At 45.9% G+C, this 10,957-nt stretch overlaps 1 protein-coding gene across 1 annotated transcript in view; it reads left to right on the top strand.

Annotated features, from left to right (window-relative positions):
- Positions 1-10,545, top strand: part of SH3TC2 (SH3 domain and tetratricopeptide repeats 2) — a 55,799-nt gene extending 45,254 nt beyond the window's left edge. The window contains exons 13-16 of the mRNA XM_023537287.1: positions 1,110-1,232; positions 2,404-2,554; positions 7,876-8,072; positions 9,636-10,545. Coding sequence (XP_023393055.1) covers positions 1,110-1,232; positions 2,404-2,554; positions 7,876-8,072; positions 9,636-9,827 — 663 coding nt within the window. The 3' untranslated portion in view covers positions 9,828-10,545. The remainder of the gene's footprint in view (positions 1-1,109; positions 1,233-2,403; positions 2,555-7,875; positions 8,073-9,635) is intronic.
- The last annotated feature ends 412 nt before the right edge of the window (positions 10,546-10,957 follow it).

The following is a 10,957-nucleotide window of genomic DNA, read 5'->3' as shown; positions in this document are numbered from 1 at the left end:
TCAATGAGGCTGAGTAACTTGCCCAAGGAGATACAGCTAGTAAGCGGTGAGACCGCCCACTGGCAGTGAGACTTAAGCTTTCACTCTCAGACTCTATCTGTTCCGCCTTGGGCTTTTAGAGCTGGAAAGATTTTCAGAGAGCAGACAGTTCAGTGGGCTCATGGCACCCTCCACGAAGCAGAGTCTTAGAGGGAGCTGTTTGGGTTGTCTGTGGCTTGGTGGCTGAGGCTCCTGTCCCCAGGATTCTGTCTCACCGCCCCTCCCTCTGTGTAGCTGCAAATGCAATGGCCATTATTGTGGGGTCTTGCCCCAGAGTGGTCCCCAGCCTACCCACTGCCATTAACTCGTAGTTCTACGGGTCATTCCCACTGAAGTGAATCAGTGGGAACGATCTGCAGCCGTGCTGCTGATGCCGTGGTGCCACTTCATCACAATTTGTTTCAGAGCAATGTGAAATAGCTTGCTAGAGAGAAAGAGGTCGGGGGGCTAGGAGAGAGCATGGGGCTGGAAGACCCTAGCATTTTTTTGCCCCTAACTACTGATATGAACATGGAGAGGTTTCTTAATTTTTCTGAGCCTTAGTTTCTCCATCTGGAAAGTACAGATGTTGAATGAGATAAGATTACTGCTTTCCGAAGTTTAGTCATTTAAACATCAAGTTCATGGTTTCGCCATATGCATGTATCATCTGTATGACTTTTTACTTATTTTACTTTGACTCAACTTCAAATCAACTTAGCCTTTTATAATAAGCATTTCTATCTGAAATCACCGGTTTTGATGTTTTATTAATCTTTTTTTTTTCTTAAAACACATTAAAACAAATACTTAGCTATTAAAACATAAAATATTTATCTGTGTACTGCTAAAAGTCATTCTAGGGCCATACCACGTAATCTCTCATGCCATGACGGGAGAATGCCAGACTAGAGAATGTCGAAGGCTTCTTACCAGCTCACTCACCAGCTCAGTGAGTGTGGAGGACAATTCAGGATTCTGGGGACTTTGGCAGATGCTTAAACTAGGTGATCAGGATCTCGCTCTGGCCAGTCCTGTGAACATTTGAAGCCCTTCTCTCCATCTTTGACAGTTATCTCTGTCCTACCCAGGCAGCCATCCAGAAAGCCCTGAAGTCAGAGGAGCCCTCTCTGGCTCTCAAGCTCTATGAAGAAGCGGGTGACGTGTTCTTCAACGGGACCCGCCACAGGCATCGCGCCGTGGAGTATTACCGAGTAAGTCCCCGGCTGCGCGGTGTGCCCAGCCAGGCCCTGGCACAGGTGGCGGCAGAGCCACACTGACTCAGCCTGGACCTCTTCCCCTCTCTTGCTGGTATTTCTTTTTCTTTCCTTCCTCATCCAGTACCCACATACTCTCCCTCTAAAGAGGGATCTGATAAACTCTCATTCTCAGGCTCGATAAATTCTTCTTCTTGGGAGAACAAACCATAATAATTACATCCCTTGGGCCCATGGCACTTTACAGTTTGTACACACTTCTGTGTTTACCAGACTATCTTCATGTACCACTGGTGGGAGATAATTGGTCCATGGATGAACAATTTTTTTTTTTTTGTATTTAGTATGCATTAAAACATATTTTAAAAAAATTAGAAATGTATAACACCAACTCATCACACTCGTGATTTCACAAATATTATTGCAAAGAATGAGGCAAGATAATAAAAGAGAATCGACTTAACAAATAATACTAATTAAATAAATGTCCAGACGTCAAGCAGATATGTCAAAAATTGTAATTGTTATCACCGACTGAAGTTTGGGAAAACATCAATATCTTATTTGATCCTAAAATTTTACTTATTCAGATGTTCATTAATTTGCTTGTTCAGTTGTTTACTCAGTCATTGCACATTTATCAAGCACCCAATATGTGCCATGCACTGAGCCAGGGGTGGGGAGAACAAGAAACACATTTCTGACTATTGAGGTGCTTGTTGTCATATGCATTTTATAAATGAGAAAACAGGCTCAGCGAGATGAATTGAGCTGCCTAAAATCCTATCATAATAAAAATGATGGAAATGACCATTCGTGGGGCACTCTCAGACACTATGTGCTCACTCTGTATATGTACCTTGCACATTAGCCTTGTGGGTACCGGGGGAGCGCATGGCTAGGAGGCGAGTAACTTTCCTGCTCCCAGTTTCCCCAGTCTTAGGAGGCCGATGACCTCTAGTTCTTCCACCTCTAAGATCTGGGCACAGCAACCGAGAGCAAGGACCAGGAGAGTGAACCGAGAACAGTCGTGCGCGGGAACGTGACCCGTCCCCTTGGTTTTAGGCGCCACCATTCCCCAACCCGGCAGTGGAATGTGAGCCTCCTAGAGTGCTGCACGTAGCAGTGGTTCTTGGGAGACCTAGGTTCTTCGTGCCTCTCTTCTCAGGCTGGGGCTGTCCCTTTAGCAAGGAGGACGAAGGCGGTGAGGACTGAGCTCCGGATTTTCAACAAACTGACGGAGCTGCAGATCAGTCTGGAAGGCTATGACAAGGCTTTGGAGTTTGCCACCCTCGCAGCCAGACTCAGCACAGTCACAGGTAAGTGGTTCTGTATTGAATGGGAGTGGTAAACACTCCCCAGGGAGGCACAGAGTAATCACTGCACAGGCTCTGGAGTCAGACTGCATAGGTTCAACTTCAGGGAGACCTTAATTAAGCAAGCTGCTTAAGTCTGTAAGCCTCAAGTTTGTCTTGGGCAGATCGGAGTTAAAAATAGCACCTCCATCTCATGTGGTTGTTATGCAGGCCAATGATTAGCCAGGTAACACCTACAGCACAGTGCTTGGCACATAATAAGTTCTTGGTAAGTGTTACCTATACCCACCGATTATTATATTACAGTTGGTATTATCCTCCAAGTACTTGGCACATGGAATTTTATCCTATGCACAGGCACTGCCCTCTATAACTCAACTGTGCCCTAAATTTTTAATTGGTTGATTGTTAGTCAAATATATATTTTCCCCATGGAATGGAAATGTAAATGAAAGTCAAATTTCCATTAAATTAACTCACTATGTATCTGAAATAGTTTGCATTTACCACAAAAGCTAGTGGGAAACAATACAAGTCATTAAAATGGAAAGAAGGCAGAATAAATAAAGACAAAAAAAAAAAAAAAAACACCAAAAACCCAAAAACCTTTCTCGTTGGAGGGAAAGCAGGTTTGATTAGAGGAGGCTTAATTAGATAGATGTAGAGGCAAATGGAGTCTTCTGCGATGATTCTAGAAGGGACTTCTGGGCATTCTCAATGACGCGAGATGTGAATGGTACTTCATTCCATCAGAAATATGCCTGTCATCTTTTCTTCCTTCCCATTTCTTATTTCCCCCCCTTTCACTCCCCCTTACTACATTTCTCACACTTGCACAAACTCTCTTCCACTTAGACTTAATAATGGTTGTGTAACATTGATCGAATGCTTACTGTGCACAGGAGACTTTGGTAAACACGTCACATGCACGATGTAGTTTATTCCTCATTACAAGTGCTGCAGGAGTTTCTACTGAAATTCCTGCATTACGAATGAGGCTCAATGAGGCTGAGTAACTTGCCCAAGGAGATACAGCTAGTAAGCGGTGAGACCGCCCACTGGCAGTGAGACTTAAGCTTTCACTCTCAGACTCTATCTGTTCCGCCTTGGGCTTTTAGAGCTGGAAAGATTTTCAGAGAGCAGACAGTTCAGTGGGCTCATGGCACCCTCCACGAAGCAGAGTCCTAGAGGGAGCTGTTTGGGTTGTCTGTGGCTTGGTGGCAGAGCCTCCTGTCCCCAGGATTCTGTCTCACCGCCCCTCCCTCTGTGTAGCTGCAAATGCAATGGCCATTATTGTGGGGTCTTGCCCCAGAGTGGTCCCCAGCCTACCCACTGCCATTAACTCGTAGTTCTACGGGTCATTCCCACTGAAGTGAATCAGTGGGAACGATCTGCAGCCGTGCTGCTGATGCCATGGTGCCACTTCATCACAATTTGTTTCAGAGCAATGTGAAATAGCTTGCTAGAGAGAAAGAGGTCGGGGGGCTAGGAGAGAGCATGGGGCTGGAAGACCCTAGCATTTTTTTGCCCCTAACTACTGATATGAACATGGAGAGGTTTCTTAATTTTTCTGAGCCTTAGTTTCTCCATCTGGAAAGTACAGATGTTGAATGAGATAAGATTACTGCTTTCCGAAGTTCAGTCATTTAAACATCAAGTTCATGGTTTCGCCATATGCATGTATCATCTGTATGACTTTTTACTTATTTTACTTTGACTCAACTTCAAATCAACTTAGCCTTTTATAATAAGTATTTCTATCTGAAATCACAGGTTTTGATGTTTTATTAATCTTTTTTTTTCTTAAAACACATTAAAACAAATACTTAGCTATTAAAACATAAAATATTTATCTGTGTACTGCTAAAAGTCATTCTAGGGCCATACCACGTAATCTCTCATGCCATGGCGGGAGAATGCCGGACTAGAGAATGTCGAAGGCTTCTTACCAGCTCACTCACCAGCTCAGTGAGTGTGGAGGACAATTCAGGATTCTGGGGACTTTGGCAGATGCTTAAACTAGGTGATCAGGATCTCGCTCTGGCCAGTCCTGTGAACATTTGAAGCCCTTCTCTCCATCTTTGACAGTTATCTCTGTCCTACCCAGGCAGCCATCCAGAAAGCCCTGAAGTCAGAGGAGCCCTCTCTGGCTCTCAAGCTCTATGAAGAAGCGGGTGACGTTTTCTACAGCGGGCCCCGCCACAGGCATCGCGCCGTGGAGTATTACCGAGTAAGTCCCCGGCTGCGCGGTGTGCCCAGCCAGGCCCTGGCACAGGTGGCGGCAGAGCCACACTGACTCAGCCTGGACCTCTTCCCCTCTCTTGCTGGTATTTCTTTTTCTTTCCTTCCTCATCCAGTACCCACATACTCTCCCTCTAAAGAGGGATCTGATAAACTCTCATTCTCAGGCTCGATAAATTCTTCTTCTTGGGAGAACAAACCATAATAATTACATCCCTTGGGCCCATGGCACTTTACAGTTTGTACACACTTCTGTGTTTACCAGACTATCTTCATGTACCACTGGTGGGAGATAATTGGTCCATGGATGAACAATTTTTTTTTTTTTGTATTTAGTATGCATTAAAACATATTTTAAAAAAATTAGAAATGTATAACACCAACTCATCACACTCGTGATTTCACAAATATTATTGCAAAGAATGAGGCAAGATAATAAAAGAGAATCGACTTAACAAATAATACTAATTAAATAAATGTCCAGACGTCAAGCAGATATGTCAAAAATTGTAATTGTTATCACCGACTGAAGTTTGGGAAAACATCAATATCTTATTTGATCCTAAAATTTTACTTATTCAGATGTTCATTAATTTGCTTGTTCAGTTGTTTACTCAGTCATTGCACATTTATCAAGCACCCAATATGTGCCATGCACTGAGCCAGGGGTGGGGAGAACAAGAAACACATTTCTGACTATTGAGGTGCTTGTTGTCATATGCATTTTATAAATGAGAAAACAGGCTCAGCGAGATGAATTGAGCTGCCTAAAATCCTATCATAATAAAAATGATGGAAATGACCATTCGTGGGGCACTCTCAGACACTATGTGCTCACTCTGTATATGTACCTTGCACATTAGCCTTGTGGGTACCGGGGGAGCGCATGGCTAGGAGGCGAGTAACTTTCCTGCTCCCAGTTTCCCCAGTCTTAGGAGGCCGATGACCTCTAGTTCTTCCACCTCTAAGATCTGGGCACAGCAACCGAGAGCAAGGACCAGGAGAGTGAACCGAGAACAGTCGTGCGCGGGAACGTGACCCGTCCCCTTGGTTTTAGGCGCCACCATTCCCCAACCCGGCAGTGGAACGTGAGCCTCCTAGAGTGCTGTACGTAGCAGTGGTTCTTGGGAGACCTAGGTTCTTCGTGCCTCTCTTCTCAGGCTGGGGCTGTTCCTTTAGCAAGGAGGACGAAGGCGGTGAGGACTGAGCTCCGGATTTTCAACAAACTGACGGAGCTGCAGATCAGTCTGGAAGGCTATGACAAGGCTTTGGAGTTTGCCACCCTCGCAGCCAGACTCAGCACAGTCACAGGTAAGTGGTTCTGTATTGAATGGGAGTGGTAAACACTCCCCAGGGAGGCACAGAGTAATCACTGCACAGGCTCTGGAGTCAGACTGCATAGGTTCAACTTCAGGGAGACCTTAATTAAGCAAGCTGCTTAAGTCTGTAAGCCTCAAGTTTGTCTTGGGCAGATCGGAGTTAAAATTAGCACCTCCATCTCATGTGGTTGTTATGAAGGCCAATGATTAGCCAGGTAACACCTACAGCACAGTGCTTGGCACATAATAAGTTCTTGGTAAGTGTTACCTATACCCACCGATTATTATATTACAGTTGGTATTATCCTCCAAGTACTTGGCACATGGAATTTTATCCTATGCACAGGCTCTGCCCTCTATAACTCAACTGTGCCCTAAATTTTTAATTGGTTGATTGTTAGTCAAATGTATATTTTCCCCATGGAATGGAAATGTAAATGAAAGTCAAATTTCCATTAAATTAACTCACTATGTATCTGAAATAGTTTGCATTTACCACAAAAGCTAGTGGGAAACAATACAAGTCATTAAAATGGAAAGAAGGCAGAATAAATAAAGACAAAAAAAAAAAACCCCAAAAACCCAAAAACCTTTCTCGTTGGAGGGAAAGCAGGTTTGATTAGAGGAGGCTTGATTAGATAGATGTAGAGGCAAATGGAGTCTTCTGAGATGATTCTAGAAGGGACTTCTGGGCATTCTCAATGACGCGAGATGTGAATGGTACTGGACTTTATTGTGTCTAATTGCACTTCGGAGCTCTGCAAAAGACCTTATCTCCGCGACTGTCTGCTCATCTCAGGAGAGGCCTTGGGGACCTCAGGCAGCCCCCTCTCGGACACTGTCCTTTCCTGGACAGAAGCAGAAAGGAGGTTATATCCACCCTTTCATGCACTTCCCCATGACTGGGTTTTTCCACATCAGAGAATTTTTCTCTTCCTTGAATCTTCTCTTTTAATTTGGGCTTTTGGCTTTTTGAAGCTTAAAAGTGATATTTTTAGATCACATTTAACAGCCACCTTTCAAATATTGCCAAAAAAACTCAGACTATTGGAAGCCTTCATTCTCTTCAAAAAGTCACTTTGTATTAAAGGAGTTAGTTATTAAAACGACAACTCCCAAGAAACCGAAACAATGAGTCATAGACACGTTAGTACGAGGGTTCTAGGGATCTAGAGCGTGGGTTATAAGTGAACGGGTTATCTGTAGCTTATCTGAGACTGCGGGTGGGTAAAGGAGCAGTGGTGACCGCCGTCTATTGGCCCCGAGCTCTCTGGAGAGAGAGTCTTTATGTGGAGAAGACGTTTGTTATACAGAGTTATTTATTTTAAAGAATACTTAGCTACTCCATTAAGTTAGTCTTGTCACTGTGTCCCAGCACAGCGATTTGGAAATAATTATTTCCCAGAATCTTGAGTTCCAGCAACATCTGTAATAAGGAGAAATTTTTTTTCAGGAATGATCCCAGAAAATTTTGACCAGCACACATACTCTCATTAGTCACTCCCAGAGAGCTCTGTATTTTCTTTTATAGCCCTTATCACAGGTATAATTTTACCATTGTTTGTGGGGTTATTTAAGGAATGTCTGTGTCCTAGGAGACAATAAGCCTCATAAGGGCAGGGACCTCTTCTGCTTTGTTACCTATGTCCCAAGCACAATCCCTGATACCTAATAAACTTTCAAAAAATTTTACATAATGAATGAGTGAACGAATGATGCAGAGTGTTGGCCGCAGGATCTCTCTCTCAGCCTTCCAACTCCTAGGAGATCAGAAGCAGGAGCTGGTGGCTTTTCACCGTCTGGCTACGGTGTACTATTCCTTGAACATGTACGAGATGGCTGAAGACTGCTACCTGAAGACACTGTCCCTCTGTCCAGCCTGGCTGCAGAGTCCCAAGGAGGCCCTGTATTATGCAAAGGTCTATTATCGTCTGGGCCAACTCACCTTCTACCAGCTGAAGGTAAGAGCCGTGCTCCCGGCGTGTGAGAGCTGCCATCCTGAAAGAGCCTTCAGGGTGGAGTGGAGACGGTCCCAGATGGGGAGTCTCGTCTCCTAGGTGGGGAGGGGCTCCACTGGGGACCCAATGGCTCTTGCCACTTAGCCCATTGGAGACCTCAAAGATGTTCCCTTCTCTGCCGAGGTGACAGATCATAGCTGCTCTTTCTCCTCGCTCTGCTCTGATTTCTGAGGCTGCTTTAGCTCTCAGTTGCTACGGGCACATTGCCTAGTGCCTGTGAGCCTCTTAAGGGCCCATGAAAAAATAAGACCCGAAACAAAACAACTGCACACTCCAAAATTAAAATAAAAATTAATGCTTAATGTGTGTCTATAAAATTTTATAGATTTACTAGTTAATTGAAACTTACTTATTATAAAGTTATATAAAACTATATTTAGGAGAAATCTGTGTATATGTTAATATGCTAGAGATAACATATCGGTGTGGAGTCCTCGAATGCCCGCATGCCTAGGCCCTAAGAAGGCCTTACCCTGGATTCTCCCGTTTGCTCTACTGGAGTTGAATCCAGAATTTCTTATTTTCCCATCTACCTCTAGAACTGAGTTGGTGGTCTTAAATTCTGTTACAATTCTGGCCCTTGAATCTTGTCCCCAGGCAATGACTTCACTTTACCTGAGGTCCCTGTCTGCTCCAGTGCTAGCCTTTGTCTCTTAATTTAGTGGATTCTGAGAGTTGCTGTTCTTTTCTTATTTTCCAGACATTGATTCTGGCTTGAATTAGTTATTGACTTAGTAGGGTGAATGGGAACCAGATAGCCCTTTTTGAGTCTCACCCAAAGAAGCTTCTGTTCCGCATCCCTACAAATAGGGAGGGGTGATGGGGTAGTGACTCCGCCGTCATTTGCCTCTGTCCCACACTCCCAGGAAGTGGTTCAGGGACAAAGTGTGTGCGTGATTAGACCCTAAAGGCTCTAGGGAGTGTCAGGGAAAGAACTCAAACAGCTTAAGCAAAAAAAAAGACAATTTATTGGCTTAAATAATGAGGAAATTTAGGTATAAACTTAGGTTCCGGTAGTGCTGGATGGTGGTACTCAAAAGCTGCCCTACATTTCCCCACCTCTCTCTGTCTCTTAGCTCTGCATGTTTCTACTTCTCTCTGTTTCTTGGTCTCTTCCTCTCCCACTATTGGCAGGCTCAAGCCTGCGTCTAAAAGGGTAAGAGACCATTTTCTCTGCCAGGTCACATTGAAGGTTCCTGGGGAGGGCTGGGGTAGGTCAGCTTGAGTCGTTTATGCATCCCGGAAGCACTGTGCCCAGGGGGATGCTGCTTCCTGATTGGCCAAGCCTGGGTGAGATGCCATCCTGTGCCTGGGGAGGAGGGTCGCTGGGCTTAGCCATGTCCTGGGCTGCAGTGGAGTGAGGGAGGAGCTCCCCCAAGGAACCAGGGGAAGGGGTGAGAAAGTACGCCCTGCAGACGAAAGCTAGGGTTCCCACACTGCCTCCCAGCCGCTCCTGGAAATGCTTGCTAATGCTGTCTCCTCTTTGCCCCCATGCCATGGGGTTAGGATGCCCACGATGCCACTGAGTACTTCTGGCTGGCCCTGGCTGCAGCGGTCCTGCTGGGTGACGAGGAGCTGCAGGACACCATTAGGAACAGGCTGGACGACGTCTGCCAGAGCTCCCTGTGGCACAGCAGCCCCTCCGGGCGCTCCTCAGAGAGGTCACGGTGGCTGAGTGGTGGGGGCCTGGCCCTCTGAGGAGAGCTGTCCCACCTCTGATCAGTTTCCATGGCCACGGCTTCTAGACACTAACTGGAGGGTCCCAGTCATCACCTGGCCCAGCCCCCTTATTTTACAATGGGAAGAACACAGTCCAGAGGAAGTGAGGCTCAGTCTGGGCTGGCTACTCAAGGAGCGGATGATGGGGCAGGGATTAGAAGTCCTAGCTTTGTGTCTAGGGCCTTACCAGCTCACTGCGGCCCTTCCACACATATGGCCTCTGAAATGCACTTTCTTGACAGCAATTGAAACCTTGTCTCCAGAAAACCTAGCTCCTCCCTCAGTGGGGGAGCCAGCAACTACGCTGGGGAGAAGGCAGGCAGGCCGGACTCTGGCCCTTCGCCGGCTTCGCTCAGGGAAAGACCCCTTCCCTTGCCGGTGGAGACACTGGGAGTTTCTTCCCTCTCGTTTTAGCCAGGACCAAAGGAGCTGTCACTCCTCCTGCTCTCAGAGACCGGCAGGCAGGAATTCACTATGCTCTGAGCCCAAAGGACGCAGCCTCGGCATGGCCAGCTGGAAGTCTGACCTGGATTCACCGTCTCCATCCTGCCCTGAGGCCCTGCTCCCTTGTGACCCCCTAGAAAGCCAGGGAAAGCTTCCCGAGGGCCAGGGCATGGTAACTGAGCCCTAAGAAAATGATGACGTAGATTACATGTAAATAGTGTATGTTATTAAATATCACCCATTTATGTTTACACAGACATTTGTCTTCTTTATCTTAGGGAGGGATGGGATGGGAGACTTGAAGGATGGGTGTCATGTTGATTTCAGGATAGCTCTTTGATGAAGAATATCTATTAGTTATCAATCACTGAATAACACACGTAGCGACTTGGAATATTTATTATCTCATGGTTTCTGTAGGAAGGCAGGAATCCAAATGTGACTTAGTTGGGTCCCCTGGCTCAGGGTGGCTCACAAGTCTACAATCAGGGTGTCGGCCATGGCTGCTCTCTTCTCAGGCTCAGCTAGGGCATGATCTGATTTCAAACTCACATCATGTTGGCAGGAGTCAGCTCCTTACTCGCTGTTGGCCAGAGGCTGTCCAAGTTCCCAACTTCATCAGAGTGAGCAATGAGAAGAGGGAGAGAAGGAAGTCACAGGCTTCT

This window comes from Pteropus vampyrus, unplaced genomic scaffold, assembly GCF_000151845.1.
Source record: "Pteropus vampyrus isolate Shadow unplaced genomic scaffold, Pvam_2.0 Scaffold185, whole genome shotgun sequence".
Classification (NCBI taxonomy): Eukaryota; Metazoa; Chordata; class Mammalia; order Chiroptera; family Pteropodidae; genus Pteropus; species Pteropus vampyrus.
The sequence above is the reverse complement of the archived record's forward strand: the minus strand, read 5'-3'. Positions and strand labels throughout refer to the sequence as shown.